Source organism: Ciconia boyciana, chromosome 8 (genome assembly GCF_034638445.1).
Source record: "Ciconia boyciana chromosome 8, ASM3463844v1, whole genome shotgun sequence".
NCBI classification, from domain to species: Eukaryota; Metazoa; Chordata; class Aves; order Ciconiiformes; family Ciconiidae; genus Ciconia; species Ciconia boyciana.
Genome location: NC_132941.1, coordinates 21,226,304 through 21,251,878, shown reverse-complemented (window position 1 = coordinate 21,251,878; position 25,575 = coordinate 21,226,304). Strand labels below are relative to the sequence as shown.

Below are 25,575 nucleotides of genomic sequence, written 5' to 3'. Positions count from 1 at the left end.
TTTAAATTTTCATAATTTTTATTCATTAAAAAAACTCAGATCACATTTTGAGTCTTGAGAAGGTAAGTCTTTTCTTACCTTCTTCTGTGAACAGATTTCTAGTGTAAATGAATCATTTTGCCATGCAAAGAAAATACAAATACTAGTGTATTTCTCAGATAAATTGGTAGAGCTGTTGTGTTGTTAATATAAAACACCTGTCAAAAAGCATTGCTTTGCAAAACATGTTTAGCAGCATCAATCTTATACAATTCATCAGAATAGGTTTCTGTTTCATTTAATATGTAATTTGTATATAAGTTGTACCACATACTCCATCTGAAATGCATTAAACTCAGCAAGAGCTTTGCATGAGTAAAGAATTTAGTATAAGGTATAAGTCTCCTTCAGTTCATGTTTCTTGACTTTGATTTTTAGTACATTTAGTATCTCTGATAACAGCAACAAGCAATTTGCATGTAGCAACATCCATCTGTATAGATGCAGTTGCAGGATCCAGTCCAGTCAGGGTTTTTTTTACAGGGCACAGAAACAGTATATTTATTGGAGTTTCATGTAAAACAACTCTTACACACACCATTAACTCCCATTTCTTTCTGTAAATCAAGGTGTATCAAAGTAGTTCTCTTCTACAGCTTGTTCAGTAGCTCTTGGGTTGAGACTGGATGTTTGTTTGTTGCTGTAGATATTACAGGTATATACCAGAGAGTAAGACTTGAATTGGGAGAGTTACAGCTTATAGGGGGGCTACAGCAAAGTGCAGTGGTTGAAGGGCTGTCCCACTGACACCTCAAGAAACCACTATTAATTTTTAAAATGTAAGCTTCCATTTACACTGTCTGTATTTATCCTTCTACCAACTACCATTATATCTGAGCATTTATAACAAACCATCAGCATTAATTCCCAAATCCCATGATCTGCATTAGTTTGTTCTACATAAAATGGTGCAAGATAGTAATTATTGCATAAAGGGTGGTAGAAAACTAACCAATGTGAATTACTTATTTCAATTCATCAATGCAAGGCTCCGCTCAGGAAGTATCCGCTTAGCTGTTTTACTGAATTGCAGACATAATATTGTTTGTGATGGACAGACACACTTGTGTAGTCTCAGCAGCTATCCCTTTCAATGTATTAATGTGATTTGCTTCTGTAATGTTAAAAAATCAACGTACACCTGAGGCAGTTTACTGTCCATTCTGACCTTGTGGACAGTAGCAGGCTAGCAGACAGCAGAAGGAAAAAGCGTAGTTTATGTACTGTCTGATTATTATCTCTAAGGAATAGTTATATCACGTAATAGTAGGAATATAGAATAGGGTTTTTTGATTAACAGAAGAGGTCTGGTATTCTAGAGTTTGTATTAGCACAGATGGCTCATGGGTATATATTTCATTTAATTTGACAGTCTAAACAATTGAAAGATGGTAGTGAGAAACAACACAGGATCCTGAGCTGATATTAATTCTGGCTAAAAAGGAAGCATAGTTTCCTTGAAAAATTAGTTTAACTTTTATACACAAACTCAGGTGCCCTTTGACCTGTTGTTATCAGGGAAGGTTAAACCCAGAGTGCTAGGTCACAGCATACATGGACAGTACTAATTAAATAAGGGTGGACCTAAGAACATGGCATTTACATGATGTGAAGCAGTAAGTGGTGACTGTAGTGTGTGTTAAATTTTGAAAATATACTAACTTACAAGAACGCTTGAGGTTCAAGACGGAACCACAGCTGAGTCTGTTTTAATTGTCAAGGATTCCACTTTTGCTGGGTAGATTTGAAGCATGCTAAAACTAAACTATACTACAGACTGGGATTTATGTATATGTACTTAGCACAGGCTACAAGGTATAAAATCACGAAAACTCTCAAATGAAAGATTTTCTCACAGGCCTGCATTGCTGTTTCATTAGAGTTAGTAGACTGTCATGCTCATTCCTTGTGCTTTAGTTTTCCCCTTTGACCTTGTGTCGTTCTGTCTGTTTGACATGTTTATTAAATAGAGGCTGTAGGCTGCACAGATAAAATCTAATTCTGAATCTCCACGTTACAGCAATTTGCCTACTTTCAAAAAGCATCCCAAGAAGCTTTGCAGCTGAGTGTTCTCTCCTTTTGGATGTTTCTAACTTTTTTTAACGTTTGAAAAGTCATTATTCATTATTAATCTTTGTATTCCATTCAGAGCGCAAGTTATTAATGAGAAATGCATTTTGCTTTTTTGCAGAAATGAAGATGGTTTGGTTTCTTTTGCTTATTACTAAGAAATATTATTAGCATTAAGTTTTCCTGGAACATGTAATGTATGTCAAATGAAATGGTCCATCTAATGCTACACTGAATGTCAACTAAGCAGAATCAAATTTTTCCTGTGTCCTTTTAAAATTTGAATTTATTCTTATAGTCCAGTTGTAAACGATAAGTTACCGAAAGAAGAGAGCTGATTCTGTCCTCCTTCAAAGTCATCACAACAAAGAACATAGTCTATACTTTGCAAAAATAAAAAAAAAGGTGTAATTGATATGTATGTAATTCAAACAATTTCTATAACACATTGCTAGACTGTAATTTCTGTTTCTTGGCCTTTTTTTCAGTCTATTGTGGGTGCTGAAGGACTGTCCCTTGCATTTCGGCATATTATCAGCTCTCTGCTGTGGTACTGTTCCCAGCATACCTGTGAAGGATTGCTACACGAAGTCATTATTTGTGTGGGCTATTTTACTGTAAACAACACAGATAATCAGGTAAGGCAAATGGAAAATGGGATCAGAAGTTATCAAGTGCACATTTAGTCATGGATCCCTCAAGAAAACTAATCCCCTCAACATTGTTTTTGAAGTGCTTGGGATTCCTATGAGCGCAAATATATGTGTTTGCAAAGTAGAAGCTGAAGTTGCATCTTAACACAAAAACGTTAATATTATGTGGCCATAAGGAAACTCCCTGTTCTTATGCAGACAGCAATGCTGACATTGCATTGATTTTAACTAGCCTTACTCGCTGCCAAGATATACTTAGCAACTGATATTTTTAATTCCGAGTTAACTTCATGTCAACTTGATCAGATGGCTGTGGTACTCAAGTTAAACCCTTTTAAAGCCAACTACGCTAGTCTGCCATGAAGGAATGACCTCAGATGCCAATGTAGCCATCTCCGTGGTAGCCAGAGCGCTCATTTAAGTTTAAGCCATTCTTTTCCTTGCATCTTTTTAGTTGTAAAACAAATACTCAGTGGAAACCCCCCTCTAGCTTCCTTGATTGTTGTCCACTTTTGCCAGTGGACTCTGTGACCGCTCATACTGGTAAGAATAGCTTATAAAATAACCCAGACACAAAACTTCAAAACTATTGCAAATACTTTAGTCTTAAAAGTCTCTCAGTTTCCTCAGCTTATACACGGCCTCTCAGGGTATGTTGGGCAGGGCAGAAGTTGGCACTTGCTCTTTATTTTTGAGTATGTGAACCTGACTCTGCATGTGTAGAAACTGCGTTATGGTGCTTACATCTTTGGTACGATTCAGTTGAATGCTATATTTTGTGAAGTTACTCGTTTTGTTCTCTCTCCATACTTGTAGCACTTGGTTCCCATTTTTGTTCAACATTTGGGGTGGGGGTTCAGGATGGGGAGCTTAGAGTCCTCAGTTAAGCCGAAGAGCAGTGTTACAACTTGTCAGCAAAGGTTTAGAGAAAAGCTGTCCGATAATGTTCTTACAGTTTGTTGACTATGATTGGAACATTATAATATCTTAAAGCTGACAATATTGACAGATATATAATTACATAATTATTATATAATATTATATTTATCTAGTATTTAAATATTATAATTATATAGTAATGTTTCTGTGGCTTTGGCCACAGCTGGAGGGAGGATCCTGCAGCCTTCCTACCCTGTGCAATCAAATCCCACTCGGGGTCTGGAGCTGACTGTGAGCAACACTTTTTATATGGTCATTTTGAAAATCCATGTGATATTGCTGCCATTTTCTGACTCACACTGCTACACAACAGGTCGTGCTGGCATCCAGAAGTGCCAGCAAACAGTGTTGTCTTTTCTCTGCAGTTTAAAAATTTATTTTCTGGCACACAAGTATAAACAGATGTGATTCATTGCATGGAGGACTTGCAACTATAAACGTGCCAGGAATAGCGCAGAAGAGGGATTTCCTACCAGCAATGTCAGTTATAGTAGTCTGTAGTGCCTGTTGCTGTTTAGCTCTCGTGCCCTGGGGCGAAGGTCCAACCATGGCGAGCAGGCTCCGTGCCATGGCAGCAGCTGGCTATGGTGGCTGCCGGCAGGCAGTCAAGAGACTAAGTATGTGCAAAATGCATTTGTCTGTGGGCATGCTTCCCAGCTGGTGATTTTGCAGTGTCTTGGAGTCTTCAGCATGTGCACTTGGGGTGAGGTCATGTGCCATCACTAATCTACCCCCCAGACTGAGTTAATTTTCAAGATTAAAAGGTAGCTTCTGCAGCTCTGAGAGTCAAGTTTAGGTCTTTGGTTAAACAACTGCGGTATGTTAGTACTTTTCATACATTAAAAGCAGTCTTTTATGGTGGTTTATTTTGGTGGTACTATCTCAAGAGATGTCATGACATGCTTAACTTTTTATTTAATTTCTGATATTCCTATTTGATAAGCTTTTAACTGAGGAAGTGGCATTTTGTTTTGGGTTTTTTGTTTAAAAAAACATTTTGAAAAACTGAAGCATTGCTCACTCAGGTACTTGCAAAATGTGGGGAAGGTTTTTTTTTGGTAAAAGGAAGTATTTTTCCTTTCATTACTAGGCAGACATTGAGACTTGCTTATGGTCGTTATTTTCAGGTGCTGTTAGTGTGGTGACTTCCAATAAAGATACAATGCCTTTCATGAAAAGGGAAGTGCTTTCTATTCATTCAGTTATGGTTTAATTTTTTATTATGTTATGAGCTTCCAATTTTTTCTTTCGTTGTTGATCATCTGCAGAGTCCTACTAAAAATAAAAAATTGGTCTCATGGTGAAAGCTTTCAAATAGTAGGCTTGAACTCCTGGAAAGAACCGCATAATAAAAATAGATACAGCAGACTTGAGCTATGAAAACAAATTTCCGTAGAGCCTGATAGCTCTATAGTATTTGAACAGACTTTAAAGGAGTCGATAACTTATGTATTTCAAAGCAGATTCACATTATTCTTGCAGTCAAATGTACGTTTGTTTTGAAATGTTTGTAGTTTAAATAAGTCTTTTCCTCTCTAAATTTGTATTCCTTATTACAAACCTTTCTATGTTTTCATTCTGTTCAACTCTAAAAAAAAAAAAAAAAAGAGAGAAAAAAATAGTTGTTTGGAGTTTTCAGTGTGCCTTTTGTGATTCCTTTGTCTACCCACATCAATAGATAAATATCCGAAACGGCGTACTGGAATAAAGAAGAAAAGGCATTAATTACTAAAAAAATTTGCAGCTTCCCAGTTTGCAGAATAGATAGATTTCTAAAAAGGAAATTTTACAGCCTGTCAACCTCCACATTGACCTTCAGTAGTAGTACTCTGATTTAAGTAAGTGAATTATTACCACTCTGCAGTCAAAATAATAAAAGGGCAATTTCCTAAATATTTCACATTCATAGAAGAAAATCTTCCAAAAGCATCATATGCCAATCATTTAATGTAATATAGGTTTGTCTGGTTTTATTACACTGTCTGTAAAAGTCTTTATAGTTAGTTGAGTGGCAAATTAAAAAGGAAAGTTCTTTTCTCTCGTATAGCTTCAAGATTCATATTTCACTGCAGTTTCCAGGAGCCCCAAATAAGAGGAGGGCCTCACGGTGGGTCCTACACACATGCAGAGACAGTGCCTGGGGTCCCACTTAGTGTTTTCACCATGGTTGGCTTTTGGTCCAGGCCCAAGTGGTTCTGTCAAGGAGCGATGAGGACAATGGATTCCTCAGGAACACATTCCTAAGTGTTTTGATAGTGCTTGCTCAGTTTATTTTAAAAATACTATTATTTTGCTGGCTCTGCCCACATATAATATATAAGTAATATTCCTTTCCTTTTTTTGTATTTCGTTTTAACATTCATAAGGCTTTTTCAGGGCAGCTGCTGTCACTGAAGAAATAAATGAGTTATGAAACTGAAAATTTCAAAAAGCAAAGAGTGTTTCTTTAATATTTTAAATCCTTTAACATCATTAGTCAAGCCTAAACTGCACTGTCTGTTTTGTATCGGCACGTGAACTTTTGTTTACTATAGTGTTAGACAGCCTGCATTTCATGAGACAGGATTCTGTAATCATGCCGTAGCGGAGCTTGGCTTTATTAGGCATCTGCTTTGCATGAAGTATCATCAAGGAAATGGATTCTCTGTTTTGGCCACCATATAATCTATTAACGAAAGAAAACAGGTCCCATGGTACTAAGGATAGACACGTAAAACTAAACTGTGTAATAAAAATCTTTCAATAAGCCAATCATACTATATCAGACTGTAGGATTACAGTTTCTGATTAAAATTCTTGTTAATTAAAAATATCCTTCTATTTCATTACATTTTTATTCCATTCCATTGTTTGATTTAATTATTATAATGAATATAATTAGCATGTGCTATCAACTCACTTCATTTGCATATTATATTGGATAATTGAATGTGGTCCCATAATTAAATTAACATGAATGACAGATGATTTGGCTTCTTTCACATTGCTGTATTGGGAATAAAAAATCTTTCCATATTCATTGCAATTAGTGAATATTTTTCATATGAAAAGTCATCTCAAATCAGATCCTCAGACTCAGGATGTTGCCTGACAGGCTCCAAAAGAAGTTGCATTGTTCATTTGTCTTGCTATGCATTTATTTAAATAAAAATAGCTTTTTTTCTTTCAGTCTTTGACGCACACTGTCTTTAGAGTGCTCTAGAAGAATCTCACTAACTTTTGCGATATGTAGGATACGGACTGCAAAACAAAGTCTCTGTGAAAGAGCTAGGAAAAAGTGTATGCAGCTTTTGAAAAATTAATTATAAAATTAGGGTTTGTAGATAGAAGTAAGAACTTCTCTTAGAGTAACCAATACAATTGGAAAAAAATTGGATACACAAAACATTCCCATTCCATCCCCAAAAGTTTGTCTTCCAGTCGCATAAGTCTGTCTGACTTATTTCTCTGTCACTCCCAACCTTTTATCCCTAGACAGTTGTGTCCATAAGAAGGGTATATTATTCTTATTGTAAACTTATTAATAATTGAAATGTTAATATCTAATAATCCCTATGTTGAAAATAGAAGCACATGGAATTAAATTTAATAGTACCATTCACTTACTAGACATTTACCCTTGCTATAAAGCTGTGGAAAATTTATCACAAAACATGTTTCAGGCATACGAGCTTGCTCCAGTTAAAGGAATAAAGAACAGTAGGATTACAGAGTATTTTGGGACAGGAATTTCTCTTGTGTTAAAATATAAAACATCACACAGCAGTATCACAGGTATAAATATAATGTTCAAAGAAATTAAAATATTGTATGGTAGGCACAATTCTGAAAGGTTCATGAAATTTATTACTCATTTCCAGCAGAAAACTAGTACCCAAAAAAGGGTACTAGTACTGAGATAGTACTGAGATTGTCATTCCTCTTCTTTTTTTTTTTTTTTTTAAATGATTGGCTTATAGTTATATTTTCACTTTTTAGCATTTTTTTCATGTGGCAAGTCTTACTTCTGTCATAAAATAGCAGTACACTTTATCCCACAGTAAGTGTATATCACATACATATATATGTATATGGCATATATCCTAACTATGCTTACAAGTACTGCTAGGTTGTAAGGGACGCTTACGAAGTGACTTTAGATTAAATGTTGCCTTCTGTAGGGACTTATTTTGTGCTTTTGACAGTGTTAGTGCATATTGAGTTTCAGTATGTGGCCAGTTTCCTCTAGTGTTAGCGTGAAAAAAGAAAAATACTTCTAAAATTGAAAAATTGTGAAAATCAGAAGTTGACGGGAAAACTTGGAAGAATGGTTATAAAAATATTATGTAGAGTTTCCATATGGGTTGTTTACTAGAGGCCATCATTAAACTTTCATTTTTTATGTTGCTTTTGGGGCTACGGAGTGACTGGAACAATTTTGATCTCGTAGGTGGAGTTTTTGAAAGTACAACACAAGGGTAAAGATGGAGGAATTGGTAGTTACCATATAGTTAATGTCCATATTTGTAAGTAAATAGTATCTGAAATTACTTAATTCTGATTTTGTTAGTTTCTTTTCAGAGGAGGGATTTTTAGGAGTGCGGATTTCATGTTGAGGTTGTGGGTTTAGTTCTTTAAACCTTTAAAAAAAAAAAAACAACAAACCCACACCCTTTTAAAGCTTTATAGGTTTAAACGAAAAATATGCCTGGTAAATTTTGTGGAATAGCTGATTTCAGCAAGTGAGTGATTCATGTGAAGTTGTAGTCTTGACTACCGTTTAGGAGCACTTCAGCTTGTGAACAAAAAATCCCCTAAGGATTAAACTCACCAAGTTAAAATGGAGTAAATTAAAACAGATCCGTAATGTATGCTTTTTCTCTATCAGCCTTACATATTCAGACCACATAAATTCACTTAAGTGAACCAATATCTTCACAAAAGATGACATTCCCTATCTAGGCAGTTGGTGAAAAGAGGGGATGCCTCTTAGGTAATTTGTCAGGCACCTTTATCGTTATTTGTCAGTCACCTTTGTTGTTATTTGAGCTTACTAATCAACTTTTTATTTTTTAAGAATGATCTATGACAAAGTAAATAAAATCTGACAGGAGCATGTGAGACTGCATATTTCACACGTCACATTTTAGCTGTATTTCTAACGTTCCAAAATGCATCCCATAATTTTTGGTTTGGTTTGGTTTTTTTGAGAGGGTGTGGGGAAGGTAATTTAATGATAAAAGACTTAACATGAAATCAAGTGTATTTAGGTTCAGTTCATGATGGCTGGCTGATTCCTGTCAGAGAGGAACAGAGAGTGTATAGGATTTAAAATGAGAAATGAATGCACTTGAATTTATCTTATTGTCTTATTCTTAAACTGTAAACACAAAAGAATAAACTTAGCTCCCAATGTCATAAAAGCCAGTACTTTCAACAACCTTAAAATATAGTCTGTAACTAAACCTTAGCGATGAAGAGAGAGAGCAATCAGCTAATGCCTCTTCCAGAGAACGACGTTCTAATCTTATTCCTGGGTCAGGAATAAAAAGAGTTTGGTGGTCTCAGCTTAATCCCCAGTGGACCTTTGTCCACATTGAAAAAACACCACAGAGTTTGGCATAATTCTGCTTAATAAGCAGTTTCTTCCCAGCTAAGACCTGGGCTTGGAATGTTATGGGTTTGGCCAGTGGAGATCTGTTGGCGGAGATGGACACAGAAGCTTGCACAACGCTTGCCTTCGCTCTGCCTCATTCCCACCCAGCCTGTTGGTCTCTCCTTTTCATGAGAATTAATTTTCACACAGAAATTTAAGACAAAGTCTAAAGCCTGCAAATATTTAATCAGGCCTTGTGAGCTATTGTCTGTCTCGGCTCATGTGTGAGGGAACTCCCTGTACTTCTGCCATAAACTGTAAGTTTTCCAAGACTCTGCAGACCCAGAGTGTCTGTCCCCAGCATCGCTGGCCCCACGCGGAGAGGATGCCAGCCTGCTCTGTGTTCACAGCTTTGGGCTCGGGCAGTTGACAGTTGTTCCAAGTACTTGGATGCTGCTCTAAGGGTGGGAGCCTGCAAGAGGCCCAAAAAAGTCTCCCAAACACATTTCATCTTGTTTAGCTCAAGCAACACTTGATTGAAGTGATATTGAAACATAAAGAAAAAATAAAATGCATTAAATCTTGCAGAGTGAGTACTACGGAAAATCTTGCTCATCTTCATCTCCCCTTAGTGATGGGTTGTAGCACATTTTTCATGGCAGAAAAGTACATTTTCTTGCTGTCTGTTTGGAGCTTTTCCTCAGCCAGCCCTGTAACATGTCCAATGGTGCAATGTTTCACAGTCTTTTTGATGATCAGATATTTTCACAAACCCTTTACATTTACTGTGGAAGACAGAAGACAAAATGTACTAGTAATGAAAATTCTTACTTGCAAGTAGGGTTTTAGAGAGTGACAGAAAATGCTTGCTTTTGAAGAGAGAGAAGGCTCAAAGAGAGTCAAAAAGACTTTCTGTGTTTTAGACTGTAATATTTTAATTATTCACACATTCTGGGGATTTTGACCCAAACTAGCTGTTTTCAAGGATGATGGCAGAAACCTCTGCCAATAGTCTGTTTGAACTTCGGTTGACTAAGGTCCTGTTTATTTTCTAGCCTTTAAATCAAGAATTCTTCATTCACATCAATTGTTTCACCTGTGTAAGTGAGAGAGAATCATGCCCAAAGCAGCAGCTTAAAGTTACAGGTCATCAAAGTTGAAGATGTTCTCTAAATGTGAAGATGATTCTTCAAAAATAGCACAGGGCTGCAAGGGCTAAGTCTAATAATTTCAGTGTTCAGAATAATACCTAAGGATTTGAGACATGGCATGATAGGTTTTTTACTTGAGCTTACAGGATATATGTATTTCTCAATATGTTTGATGTATAATAATACTCTCTTCTGATGAAAAATTATTAGGCCCACTTAAACATATAAATCTCCTGTTAGGTTATTTTGGAAACTATGAAGCCTACCATTTTCTACAAAGCAATGATACCCTTCAATTTAACAAGATACTTAAGTATATGATTAACATGAAACATGAGAGCAACTTCACATGTTTAAATGTTTATTTTTATGTTAATGTGTTAAATGCTAAGATGCTAACATTTTAAAAGTTATACTTTTCCCTAAAACCTTTTCTAGTTCAGCCATTAGATTACTATTTTATCCTGTAGCCTGGGCATGTGTTAAATTCACAAATAGCCTCAATGCATATTAGAATTGTTTCCATTCTCCTCTCATCACATTGTAATAGAACTTATCTTTTACAATATCTGTTAATATTATTTATTTATTTATTGCTGAATTTAATCTATATATACTTCACTTGTTATCTTATAACTAAGGTGACTTGTTAGTTGTCATTTTGGGGGACATTTTTTTGAGAGCTTTGTATAAAGAACTTCTTTATCTAGATTTCCCACTAGCATCACTTTCGGTAAACATTTTTACATCTTTACTGCATCACTGTGCTTGTATTTGCCATTGTCCTGTCCTAAATGCTTAAATGGCTTAGGATGATTACACAAAAACTGCTCAGATAATTTTTTCTGTGTTATGTATACACAGAGCACCACTGACTCTGTGTGCTTAAACCATAGAGCTAGCTCTAAAAGGACAATGCTCATAATGTGGTTTATAGGAAGACTAATGTTATTTCTGAACTCTGTTATCTTCTCTCTGAAAGCTTACATGTGATGTTAAGAAAATAAACACTGGAATTTTTCAAATAGACAGAATTCTTATTCTTAAATTTGAATGTAGCATTCTGGAACATTGTTTTTGCATGGAAATGGTGCTCTGATTCCTGATAACTGTTCGGAAGAATTTAGAACATTCTTTGCTCAGAGCCTTGCCAATAGTGGAGTTTGCAAAATGGAAAGAAAAGAGCTTGACCTTAAAACAGAAGAACTGCCTAAGTGGTGACATATTCTGCTGATTAAATACTAGCAGTATGGGATCTGTTTATATAGAAGCAAAGAAATAATGCAGATCTAACTTTGAAGAGAAATTCTGGACTACTCATATAAAGACTTATTTCTTTTACAAAGTTATAAATAAACTGTCATCAAACGGAAGGATTTAACTGTTTGATGGAATACTCTGTAGTTCCAGAGATTAGATGCACAGCATTTCAGTTCCTGTTCAATAAAGTTATTAGTTGTTTGTACAAATTAGAATTGACATTTATATAAATGATAAATAAATAGAAAAGAAACATTAATAGTTCCCATACCAACAGTACAATTTTAAGATCCAAATGTTTATAATAGCCATGTTCAAGTTTGGAACCGTAGGTCATACGAGAGAGTGGAAAAGGGAAGCAGTGCCCCTTAGAGAACCATTAGCTTTTTAGTCTGAGTTGTTCTAAGAAAATTGCATCTGAACGTGAAATACATTATAGCAGAAGAGCACAGTTAAGTAGAAGAGCACATTTTAATACTTCGTTTCATAAAAATAAAAGGAAATTCTGTTGAGGGGGATGTTTTTCTAGAAAGTTAATTCACCTCACAGTGATAATCACTGTATTTGTTTCTAAGTACCTACGGAATACACCATTTCATTAGCAGTTTTTTCTCTCCAAGAACTGAGGAAGGTTTCACTTCAGGAAGTTTTAAACTTTACAAAGTTGTGATTCAACTCCATTTTCCTGTATCCATTTCACATTAGTATAATTTTGTCTTACTTTTCATTTGATAAAAGAGCTACAACTTCTAATACTTGGTCAAAATTATTAAAAAGTACCAGCCTGACTGTAGATCACGAAGAACACAACATTGTCGTGCAGAGTTAGTCACGTGAGAGTGGTGCACTTAAATGACTGGTCCTTAAGGTTTTGTTCAAATCTTGGCATTTTGGGGTTTTTGTGGCTACAGATTTCGGTTCTCTCCTTGGCAGTCTTTCTCCTTTCTCTATCTTTAAGCAGCAAGAAGCAATTTTTCCTTTCTTCTGTAGATGAAAGAAACTGATAGGCTACAGAAAGCACCCGTAAGTCACATTATTTTCCTGCCACAGTGTTTCCAAACAAGCATCCCTCTGTTACTGGTGAGATCTGGAAGCGTATGTGCAGTTCCAGGTGCTCAAATGGCAGCTGAGAGTTGCTGGATGTTGTCTCTACCTTCTTAGTTGGACATCCCACTACCCCTGCAAGGTCTAATTTATGGTGGCCGTGCCCTAGCAGTGCCATTGATGCCAGCAATGCATTTGCTCCCAAAGTTTCTGCATTTTTATGTTGCGTATTTTAACAGCATCAACCATGACATAATGTTAAGATGTAGAAAAAGGAATAGAAATAAGAAGCAAACAATATGATCAAGTTAACATCTAAAGACACTAATTTTTTAAATCTTCTGATATTTTTGTGTAGCTGATTTCTGGAAGGCAATGTGAGCTGGCAGGCAGAGTAACCAAGTGGCTACTACAAGAGATGTGGGAGAGTATCCAGGCTGCTGTGAGCTTTTCTGTTATTTGTGGTTTGGAAAGCGCACATGTACACCTTTGTGTACAAACGTGTTGCTGGTGACTTCAGTGAAGTGTCAGCTTAACAAAAAGTAAGCTTTTGCAAAATCATTGCCCTAATGGTAATGGAAAATTTGTGGTAAAGTCAGTCATGGGGCAACACAACAGAATGAAAACAAGAACTCAAATAAGTTACAGGATCTGCTATGAAAAGTACCCATGTACAGTCTTTCTATTTGGCAACACTTAAATCATGTCTTCCAGTTACGTTTGTGAAAAGTCTTCAGCAAGTCTCCCAAAAATGAAACAAAAATGATGGAAGTACATGTCCGTGTTCCTGAGTTAGCCTGGGGCTGAGGGCTCTTGTGTATACCCTGTAGGTCTCCAAGGGCCAGCACCAGCTGTGTCCCCCAGTCCTGGACTTAAAGGACCCTGGAACAATGGATTATTGTTGGCAGCATTGCCTGCCACACCAAAATGGATGTGGCGAATGTCTCATAGCAAATGCACCGTCTTGTTCAGCAACTTCCTTTGATAGCTGGCGAAGCTGCTTTGACCAATTAAAAACATACCCTCTTGTGGGCTTAGGCTTGGACTTGATAACTTGTCCACTGTCTAACTATTTGGAGGAGAACAGCTTCTTGCCAGACTTAAACCAACTCATTTTTAACCTGGAATACTGTGATGAGATTTTTTTTATTATTATTTTGTGGTGGGGGGAAAAGCAACCTTTGGGGAAATAATTGAATAAAAAGGTAAATATTATTATCATTTTAGACACATGATGAATGTCTTATAGCTTTCTAAATGTATGGATAATCTTTAGTAAATGTTAATAATTGATTCATAATATTATGATTCTTTGGTTTAGCACAGTGTAGTTCCTTGAGAACCTTGCTTTCCAAATCAGTTGAATACCCACTTCTCAGTTCTTCGGTTTGCCTTTGCATAGACAAAAAACTTACTTGCTGGCTTCCTGTTCTTCCTGAGCAGAAAATGAATTAGCCTCTTTGAAAGATAATTCCAGTGTTTTTTATGGTATGTATGGACAGCAATAATCGACATGAATGATGTCTTTCGAGAGCTGCGAATTTCCAAGCAAAACAAGAAAACCTAAATCCATCAGTAGAACTAGACTAAATATTGCTCTAAAAATCAGCACTTCCACTCTGCACTAATCCTGGACTAACCTTGTGTAGTACACAAGGAGTGAAAAAGTTCTTGGTCTGAGACTGAACCATTTTTTTTGTTACTTGTAATAAAATATCTGATGATATTTAGCATACATGCATAGAACCATTGAAAAACAACCTGTGATCTTAAACTTCTTTAAATCTCTGGAAGGTTGCAGGCAAAGTTTTAAATTTAATTAGTTTTTCTTTTTTTAAGTGCTTTACATATGTAAAATGTGTGCAATTACAACTTGGAAACAGAAATTTATATTGTCACCAAAAATGCTACTTCATAATGAAAAAAAAGTAAATCTTCACAAGGCAATTTGATTGAACTACTAGTTCTTGAAAAATTAGTAGCATGCATCTACATTACATGTCTAATTAGGATATATGAATGATTAGAATATATGAATTATCAGTTCACTTCAATTTGGCTAATATTTGTTCAGTATTTTTCATACAGTCATTCTTCAACTTTCTGGCTGACATTTTAGTTTTCTCAGTGAAAATTCTGTTTATTACTTGCAAGATGCTTATAAACTCAATTACCTGATTATGAAGATATAGTTTCAAAGACTAGAGGATTCTTATTTTAATTTTCTTGTAAAATTAACCATTGGCTTAATAAGATTTTACTTCTGATTTGACATGTAACTGCTGATACATTCTGTATCATTGCTGTATCATTCAAAAGATCTGGATCCTATTAGGTATGAAGATTTTATTACCCTGCTTTGACAAAAATTCATACATACACATGAAAACTGTAGTTTTCATTCATGATAAAAGGAATATAGAGAAAGATTAAGTGAAAGACAAATACACATATATAGAGTATGTAAATAGAATTAGGAGATGTTCACCAAAACCTCTTTCCCTTGCTAGTTCTCATGCGAAGGTTACCCCTCTGTATGCCAGTGGTTATCTCCCTGTCCTTGGCAAGCAAGGAAAGGAGTCGCACTTTTATGATTCTCATTCCTGCAGGATCATCAGAAAGTTATTTTTGGGCCCTTGGAGCTTCACAGAAAAATTAAATGAGCTGCAATGTTCCCTTTGCTACCCAGAAGAAAATGGTACCCAGGTTATTTGGGTCCATAAGGTTTCTTAGTTCCCTAGCAAAGGCCTTCAGTCCTGCGAAGATCTCCTTTGCAAGGTGCCAGGAAGCAGTGGCAGGAGGGGAAGGCTGCTGGAGCTGTCCTGCTGGGAATACAAGGACATCGTGCAGAGTCCAGGATGGAATATCCTCCTAGCAGTCCCCTCAGATCTGTAGCCAGACACCCTACCTAAGTGACAGGGAAAGCCTTATCTCACAGCAAAATGATGAGTTCCCCTCACATCTTTATTACTGTTCCATACCACAAGGAGCTTTTAATTTTTTTGATTGATTGTCCTTTTTTATTGCTCATGTGCTGTGTGGCGTATTGCTGGCTTTTGTCATTGTAGTCTGTTTTGAAAGACTGGCTTTTATACTGCTTCAGACTTTCACAGCTAGAAGAATTGCAGCAAATGGCCAAGCAATATACTATATAGTGAATATTGGCCCAAGTAAACTTGAAGAAATGGTTTCCATCTAGAGACTGTAGAAGTCATGAGTCATGCTTTCCTCAGTGATAAACTTCAGGAGTACCAATACAGTGGATCAGGATGGTTATTGCACTTGAGAGTGCAGAGTGCACTTTCCAAAGAGTCACACGGGAGCATGGGGATTGCCTGGTAGGGCAGAAGAGAGTGCCTGACCCTCTGGCTCTTGGAGATCAAGCAACTTATCAGGACCTGCAGAAGGCTATAAACTGGTGCGAGTGACAGAAGATAACTGATAGGCAACCTTGAAAGGTGTTGCTTGGTAAAAAGTTCCCACAGGCCATCACATTAGTCATTGCACTGGACAGTCAGCTAGTGTGGATTCAGTAGGTGCAGTGTACATGGTATAGGAAAGCTGGACATTCAGACAGAGAGCAAGCAGGGAAAATTGTATTCTTAACGGTGACTTTTAGCAAAGGTTAAAAGTAAACAAAATTGGATATTAGAGTGGCATATATTGTGCAACATTGATAACCATTGGCTAATACGGAGTAGAGGTTGCTTCAGTTCAGCACAGTAAAGGATTTAAGATGCTCTAGCTTCTCATGTTCAGCAGGCTTTTATATTGGGGGCAGACTGTGCCCTTGGCCAGTGCTTTCTGGTGTGCTAACCCTGAACCACATCCCCATGCTCTGTAACAGGGGCTCCACCTCTGAAATGTATCAGGGTCTTGAGTTTGGCTGGTAGCACAAAGAAAACTTCAAAATGCTATTTCATGATGAATTAATGGAAACTTATTTGCTGTGTCTCTTACCTGAGCGTAGTTTGGGTCTTCAGAGGGCTATTGTAATGTTTACTGTGTTGGGCCAAAAATAAGCTAAGCTAAGCAGGTGCATCTTCTTTGGAATTTAAGCTAAGCACAGGCAAAACCAATAAAGTTGTATGAATATCTATAAATTTTGAGAGTAAGCAAATGAACGAAATTTCTATTAATGAAATACAGAAAACATTAATGTGAGTTCTTGCTCTGGATTAAAAAAAAATAAAAATATAGCTTGTACTAATTTGATAGAGAGGTCTCAATTCAGAAAAAGAAAACCACAAGCAAATATTAATGGAACCTAGGCACATATCTGATGTTAAGCAGGTGCTTAAATGCTTGGCTGTACAGAAATGTGGTGGTTTAATTAGGATCTTGTTACGTTTGACAGGCATATCTGACTTTGAGGCTAGAGAGAGAGCAACAAGAAAAGCTAATTCTGGGTAAATGTGTTTGGATTCACGTATGTGGCAGGAGGAAAAGCAAGCTTTCTGCAGTGGATTTCAGTAAGGAGTTTATATCTCACATAAGAGCATTTTGTAAGATGAGTATTCCAGGCCTGCAAAACTTCCTGAGATCATTCAGCCAACTGACTGTTTAAAAAAAAAAAAGAAAGAAAAAGAAAAAAAAAGTCAAGGCGTCTTTTTCCATGGTAAAGAAGTCACAGGCAAGGTTTTCATTTGTTTTCTTCATTGTTCATCTGCGAAGTCAAGTGCTGGACTTCACTTTCTCCACCAGTTGACAGTGAAACAAGGAATATGTGCTCTGCTAGAGGTTTATTTGTTTGGGTTTTTTTCCAGTAAGGGGTGACTCATGATTTTTTTTTTTTTTTTTCAGAGTACATTATATAGTGTATCAGGTTTAGTAGCTGCATTAGTACAACGAGCTGAAATCATTAAATTGATTCCACATGTGATAAATACCAGATTAAAACAAGCAGCAGCCCTTGTATATACCTTCCTATCTTTAATGTTGTTAACATCATAGTAGTAAAAATGTTGAAAAGAAAAACATAATGAAATAATAATTCCATGAAAGCTGTTTGGGTATCTGCACTGTTAATTTGGCAAGAGTTCACTAATTATCCATGGCATTTTTAGAACAGGTAAAGGAAGTGAAGTGTGAAACAAAAAATGAAAAGTCCCAAAAACTTCTTTTCCTCTGCCTGTTCATCAAGTGTATAGAGGCCATTAAAAAGAAATCAAGAGTTCTGTTGTTCTGTCTTGGACCAGAAATACCAATTGTAGTTATTTTAGTACAGTTACAATTGATTTTAAGTACTTGTCTGATTGTAAAAAGTACCACAGAAAAACATAGACTTATATAATAACCATTCTGGTTAATTTAAAATTCAAACAGTAATCACAAACTCGAAAGGCACCCTCTTGCTTCAGTGGTAGCCGATAGTTAAGTTTAGAATCATCCAAATACTTCAGTGATAATATTCCTCAGAGCAATGTCTGAATGTATGCTTAATTGTCACATATTTGTCTGTCTTTTAAAAATTAGTCCTGTCTTTAAGGGCATTAAGACATTTCTACCAGTATTTTGAAAGGTTTTCAGTGTCTTTTTGCCTGGCAAACTGAAAAAAATGCAAACTATTACTTTGTTGATCTTGTTTTTAAACTGAACTGCATTATCAACTGAGAGTGTGCTCTGAAGGTATTGTTAAAAGTGCTTTGAAAACTTGTAAATCCCTGTAATTTATGTTCCTGTGGTCTCAACTGCTTCTTTCTGTCCTTCTGGTTTTAATTTGAATGCAGTCTTGTCTGGGTGTGTACCTGTAAAATTGTGTTTTTTCAAGTACAATTTACAGTCGTGACCCTAAGTTTTACAGTGTTCTAACCTTATAGGAGCTTCCTCCTATGCTGAAAAGCCAACTTTGGGTCAAACAGCTCTTTCATATTATAATTGTCTAATCAAGGTTACTTGGAACAGATCCGATTTTGGCATTTTTTAGTTTATCACAAAGACTTTATAAGAATATCAAGTAAATTGGAAAGGTTCCTTTGCAGGAGACCAGTAATAGCATTGCCTTATTTCTTCAGATGTACACAGTTGTAAACTTAGCCTGCTTCATGACAACAGTCCCATTTATCTAAACAATTCTCCTTTTAGAGTCAATGGCACTGATAGAAACTGAGATAAGAAATACAGATGGGAGGATCTTTCTGAGTCTCGACTTACTGAAACTCCTTGCTGTGCAGCTTACAATCACCTTTTCTTTTTGGTGCCTGAGAATGCGTGGCAGACATCTACCATGAAACAGAGTCCTCTCTAATTGCCAGAGAGCACTCTAGTAAAGGATGATCGAACTTCGGGAGGGTTTTTACAGTCCTGGTGATCTCTTTCTTGATTTATTTTTTTCCCCTAAAGACATCTTTACTGTGTTTAAATGGCAGGGATTGGGGGTTTTTGTTTCGCAGCTCTAATTTACAATAGTCCCTTTGCTATAATTCTTTGTCTTTTGAATGAAGGTATTACATGATCTATTTTATTGTAATCTTCAGATTAATCCACTTCTCATTTACTTACTCTCTTTTTGGGTGATACAGGAAAAAGAAGTTTCACAGTCTTACATTCTTTGTGTTCCTCTGCAATAAAAATAATACTCGCACACTAAAACAGAAGTTATTTGGACTAAATGTTGTAAGCTTTATTTTTAGCATTTACTCCTCAGCCATGCTAATTTTTTTAGCATGACTTCAACACCCTTGGTGGTTAACAGGAAGAGAAAAACAGATAGATCACGTGTTTTAATTTTGTTACGTTTGTATTTTCAGATCATTGTACAATCTGGCCGTCACCCCACGGTGCTGCAAAAACTATGCCAGTTGCCTTTCCAGTATTTCAGTGATCCTCGTTTAATCAAAGTGCTCTTCCCTTCGCTAATAGCTGCTTGTTACAATAACCCTCAGAACAAGATCATCCTGGAGCAGGAGATGAGTTCTGTTTTACTCGCCACATTCATTCAGGTAGCTATTGCAGTAACATAACAGCGGCGTGCAGGACAACTGCAACGGTTTTTCTCGCCTTTGCTGTGTATATGGAAATCATTTGACTTAAGTAAAACAAGTAAACAGCATTGAAGTACTTTAAGATTCTCTGCAGCTCTTTTCAAACCACAGATTATGCCTGTACTTGAGGCATCTTGTAACACTAAAAGGTTACCGAGTAGTTCAGGTTCTCACTATCACATGCAGAACCCTGTTTTCATTGAAGTTATTGGATGTGCTAGGAAGATTTGATGTAGATCCTGCTATTACAAGACAATTCTTAAAATATTTATTTTAAAAAAACTACTGCACATATAGCATATCTGAAATCGGTATATTAATGTGTTTACGTACAAACGTACAGTTGTATACTGTGTACAATAGATTTACGGAGAGAACTGAACAGAAGTGTATATATTTTATGCAGAAAACACACAGAACATATGTTACCAGTCTAATCTTACAATCTTTATTTTTGACAGTAAGCCACTGAGGTCATTACAAATACTGTTTTGAATAAGGATTTAGAGCATTTTTGTTCCCTTTGTCTAAATTTATATGCTGTGCTTTATGTATCAGATTTTATGCATGCCTCATGTTTTCCCTACATTTTATTGACTGTTTCCAATGAATAAGTTAAGTTTTCATAAACACTCTACTATTAAAAAATAATATGCTTTTAGGAGTCTAGTAACTCTGTATCCGTCACCTGAAAGTTACTGTTGTTGATACAGAAATGTTAGTCAAACTCTTTTTCCTAATGCTTTACAGCTAGTCCAAAGGTAGGCTACACAGATTTGGGAGAGAAGGCACAAGAACTAAACATTTACTAAAAGTCTTAGCATAACATCAAACTTCTGAGTGCGACCACTTTTTATCCTTTTAATAGTAAAATAATTGCACAGCAGTTTAAAAAAAAAGTTTGGAACTTAGTATTAAAAGAATTTGCCATATACTAATGAACTTCTAGTTAAAATACAAAGCTATAATTCATCTTTGACTTACAGTGAAACTACAGATTTCAGTGTAGAAGTTGCAGTGGCAAAAAATAATTTAAGCGTTATGAGTAAATGCAGCAAGTTTAGTGTGGTTTTTTCAGCCAAAAAACATGAAAGTGGAGGAGAGTGTTCCTTATATGAATAATTAAGGTTATTTACCTTGATTTCTGTGTTGTAAGAGAGAGAATGTCATTTAAATCTCCAGTAGCTACAGCAAAGCATAAGTTTATTTACAAGAGTCAATGTTACTAATTTAATTTCCAATTAGAGGTATATGTCAGATGCCAAGTCCACATACCATTCTTGCAGTCTTTTAAAAAAGGTGTTATATTAAAATATGGAAGATCCTTGTGTGCTGTAGAGTGTCATGTCTTTGCCAACTTCACTGGTACTTTAGTATTTTACCCATTTTAAAATCTAATCCCAAATGTTCCACATGCGCACACACACGCACGGAGAACAACTCTGAAAGGAACCAAGGAATGCTCAGATACCCGCACACACAGAGGAGACTTGCCTCTGTACTTTTATTTCAACTCGCTGCTGTTTGTCAAGCAAATCTCTCATTTGCTTCAGTGGAAGGTTTGGGAAAGACTGTGAAATGTTTCCCCGTGACTAGAAAATGAGATTCTTCCTGTGCCAGGGAATGCAAAAAGAAGTCCCGTTTACGTAAAAGTTTGGTGGTGTGTACAAATATAACACTTAAATACAGTGTGTTAAATGTGTGCAGCGTAAATCAAAGGAAAATGATTGCTGGATTTTACAGCGACCCACGTTATATGTTGTATCTCCCTACCAACAGATTTATTTCCATCATCTGAAGTTTGCATCATCCTTTTTATTTTTGTTACTTCTGTTTCTAGATGTGCTGAAATAATTAAAAAACATTTGGGAGTATCCATTATTTGCTAAATTGTATCTCTTATGTCAAATACCTTCTCTGCTCAATGAATACTCACTTGAACAAAAGATAGGATCCTAAAAGCCCTCTCCGTACTGGAGCAGCTGACTTGCATAATCCTACGTTGTTCCTAGCGAAGTCGGTGTCCTTGCTGACTCTGGAGGATGCAGCATCCTGTCCGATAGCAGCAGGGATCTCACATCGCGTTGGGCACTTAGATTAACTGCACCTCAGCTGGTTACACAGCTGGCTGCAGCGTTGGCCAGAGGTAATCACCTCTGTGGAACAACTTCACTTACTCTCAGGAGATCAGCACCTCAGACTCCTGGGTCACTGGGAAGCACAGCCAATGAAATTGGGATAATTCAAGAATTTTGTAAGAGTGTATTTGGAGTCAGGAGCATAAATCTAAAACACCATTTGTCATAAAGGAACACAACTATAGTAAATGTTCTCTTAAATTAAAAGTGATGATGATAACTATTTCCTAAGAAGATATTAAAACCTCATTTTTTCTGTTGTGTAGTAAAAGTAATTGGGGGGGGGGTTGTTTTTTGTTTGGTTTGGTTTGTGTTTTTTTTGTGGGGGTTTTTTGTTTTGTTTTGGTGGTTTGTTTTTTTTTTTTCAAAAAAGGTATAAATAAAGGTATAAAAATCCACTATATATTACAGAATTTAAGTGCTGGCAGTATTCTGTTACGATATGTAGCAAACCAGCCAGAGTTTGTTAATTTACAAATTTAATAAAGTATTAGTATTTTTGAGTGACCATGAAGACTTAAAAATGTTGTTTTAATTCCTCAGATGTAAGATCTGAAAACCTGATGCTGTTTTGTTTTTCCCCCCCGCGTAGGATTTTGCACAGAGTTCAGGCCAAATGGATAATCAGTTATCTCAGCAGAGGGGTATGTCTCCAAGGAAATGTAACAGTAGCAATTGGGTAACAAAATGTGTAGATACTCTATTTTACTGTGATTTAAGTTTTTTGAATCTGCATCACAATTAAAGAAATTACAGTAAATTGCAAAATTATTTTACAGTTGGGGGAGAGACGCTCTAGCTTATGTTCTGACTTAACATACATGTCTTCCAGTATGCTGCTCATCGTATCAGGAATTCAGACTGTTAATCTTTATTAAATGCTATGTGGTATCATGTCTTAAAATGTGATACTGTACGTGCACGTATTTAATTAGCTGTCACAAAGGCTACCTTCAAAAGTTTCAGGTTGCAGAAGCCACACAGCTATGCCAATACACCTGGGGAGCCAAAAATTAGGAAAATACTGTCCTGTAAAGTTTGTCAGTTTGCAGAAGAGTTGCAATTTTTTTCCCCCCTCAGTTGTTGTAAATATTGTGTAAAATGCAGTTAACCTCTTTAGGCTAAACATTTGAAAGATTCTTAGCTAAGACAGCTATTGTTAAACACGTCTGAGATTCAAGTGTGTTGATGGGAATCTGGTCTTGAGTTGCTCATATTTTGCATGAAGTACATCGCTCAGACAGTCATTTCTCCCTAATAGCAAGCAGAAATCCACCACCATTTTGCTGAATGTTTGGCAGAAGGTGAGCAGTTCTAGGTCTAAAACATAAGCTTTGTGTTTAAAAATAAATTATAAAATATAAAATTAACGTCAATTTATGGAGATTTTTACTGTCAACATTATACCTCTTAGTCTGAAGCAGCCTCGTGCAGTGTCTGCAGTGCAAACTTTCCAGGATTGTGTTTGCATGAGAATCTGCCTGAGAAACGTCTAAAATCAAAGTGGAAAACTGCTTTTTATTTTCACTATTCAAACTGAATGAACTTTTAAACAAAGATGACTATGTGATGACATGTGAGTGTGATTTCTAAACATTCCCTAGTTGCAAAAAAGCTGACTTAATAATAGTATAAGCAGGATTGTTTTTATCCATTATATCACTTGAATATAAAGGACGGTGTCCCCAAAAAACAAATAGGAACAATAATGCAGCTGGGAATAAAACTTTGAAAGTGCAAACTTCCCTGTTGGGTGCTGCGCTGCAACACACTGCTCGACGGGTGGGACCCCACAAACCTGTGCGTGCATGTGTAGTCGTGTTCACGTCACCAGCAGTACTCGTAGGAGTAAAAGCTGCGTTTGTAATCGTGCTGTGAGCTTTGGGGGAAATTAGGGAGCAAAACTCCTCCGCAGCCCTTTGTGGAAAAAGAAGCTGCTAAGCAGAGAGAGCGCCATTGAGGCTGCCTGAACTTGAACAAGGCTGAATCGGTCCCTGGTGGGGCCGAGAACATAAAATGTGTAAAGATGTATAATGTTCCAATGTGTAAAGCAGAGCGCCTGATCCAAAGGCTTAAAAATCTAAGCCTTTGCTCATCAGAGCCCTCTGCCCCCCTTTTTAAAGCCAAATCTCAATGTCCATAGCTCCACAGAAGTGTCACCCTGTGATGTGAGAAGTTTTTGGTAGGGGGAGGGGAGTAAATTACTTGAAGTGTCTTGAATTGCCTGCGCATTCTTTATTCTTGTTTTATTGCCATCTTATCTTAAGAGAGAATAACTTGGTAATTTTATGTTCTGTCTTCAACAGAAAAATTTTTCAGTTCTCAAGATTATCTTGAGCTGTCCAACAGATTCCCCCGCCAGTCCTGGGAAGAAGCTCGACAGTTCTTCTTGAAAAAATGACTGTTGTATTTGGTTTTAAAATCCCTAACATCGTCATGCTGACCAGCTCCTGCTGACTACCTTCTTTAAAAGGCTGTTCTGAAAAGTTTGATACTCTAAATACTTACGCTGTAGATACATAATTTGCACTATTTATATCCTCAGTACTGTAGATACTTTCAAGTTCTGTTTTGTAATTTTGATAATTTGAGTTTATTTCATTCACATATGCTGTGTCATGATTTGGGTATTTTCTACCCTGTGATGTGGTGGTATTTGCACTGCAGAACTGCTGAAATAAGATTGCAAATAGAGAAAATATGTTCTATATATCTTGTAATAAAATAACTTATTCTGTCTGTAGTGTGACTTATGCGTTACAAATGTTGGTGTGTTTGAATTGCCATAAGAAACACAAGGCTTGGAGAGAGGAAAACAAAAAAAGGTTCCTAAGATGTCCTTCCAGTTAATCAAAAGTCTAAAGAATTTGTCAGATTTGGGTCTGAGGAAAGTTCGATTATTATTTTTTTGTTATTTTGGATAAGTCACGTAATACGGATTTTTTTAAATCACACGCATTTTTAACGTTTCGGTAAGACTTTAATAACGTTTGTTTAAACCTCGTGATGTTCTCTTAACGGTGAAGGTTCCATGAAGCAAAATTAAAACGTAAAAACGGCGATGTGTCTCAGCAAGATTTATTTTCCGCGCCTCTCGCCGAAGGCCCCGGCGGCGGCGGCGGCGGCAGCTGCCCTGGGCACGGCCCGCGCGCGGGGAGCGGCTGTGAGGGGGCGCGGGACGCCCCGGGCCCTGCGCTGCGGGGACGGGGCTTCCTCAGGGAAGGCGCCGGCGGGACCGCGCCGATCCCGGGCCACAGGCGGCTCACGGCTGCGGGACCGGGACCGTCACCTCTTCGCAGCCTCGGGCCGCGGCCCCCTCGCCGGCTCCAGCGGCCAGGCCCGGCTCGCACCTGAGCCGGCAGCGGCAAGCCCCCCACCCCGCCCGGCGAGGCCGCCGCGCTGCCTGAGGTGGGAGCGGGGGCTCTGCGGGGACTCGGGCCCCCCGGCTGCCTCCGCGGAGGCGATTTTACGGCCCGGGCCGCCCCCCTCCCAGGTGACAGAAACAGCTTGCTTCAGTCTGGGCCCGGGAGAGCGCGGGGAGCTGAAACCCGACGCGGCCAGAGCCCAGGTAACTGCGGGGGCCCCGCGGCGGGGTTGGGGGGCGGGAGACCCCCCTTCCCACCTGTCCCTGGGCCAGGGGGGCCGCCCGCCCCGGCGGCAGCAGAGGAGCCCCTGGCTGAGGCGGCTCCTTCGGCTCTCCCGCCGGCGCGTCCCCGGCAGCCC

General features: G+C 37.4%; 1 protein-coding gene across 4 annotated transcripts in view; it reads left to right on the top strand.

The window, feature by feature from the left end:
- SCAPER (S-phase cyclin A associated protein in the ER) overlaps window positions 1-24,906 on the top strand; it is a 169,172-nt gene extending 144,266 nt beyond the window's left edge. For 3 of the 4 annotated variants that reach the window (XM_072870685.1, XM_072870684.1, XM_072870683.1), the window contains exons 29-32: window positions 2,598-2,747; window positions 19,481-19,672; window positions 22,445-22,496; window positions 24,159-24,906. In XM_072870685.1, the coding sequence (XP_072726786.1) occupies window positions 2,598-2,747; window positions 19,481-19,672; window positions 22,445-22,496; window positions 24,159-24,253 (489 nt within the window). In that variant the 3' untranslated portion in view covers window positions 24,254-24,906. Of the gene's footprint in view, window positions 1-2,597; window positions 2,748-19,480; window positions 19,673-22,444; window positions 22,497-23,266; window positions 23,365-24,158 lie in introns of those variants that run through there. The other variant, XM_072870686.1, reaches the window with a different exon arrangement.
- The last annotated feature ends 669 nt before the right edge of the window (window positions 24,907-25,575 follow it).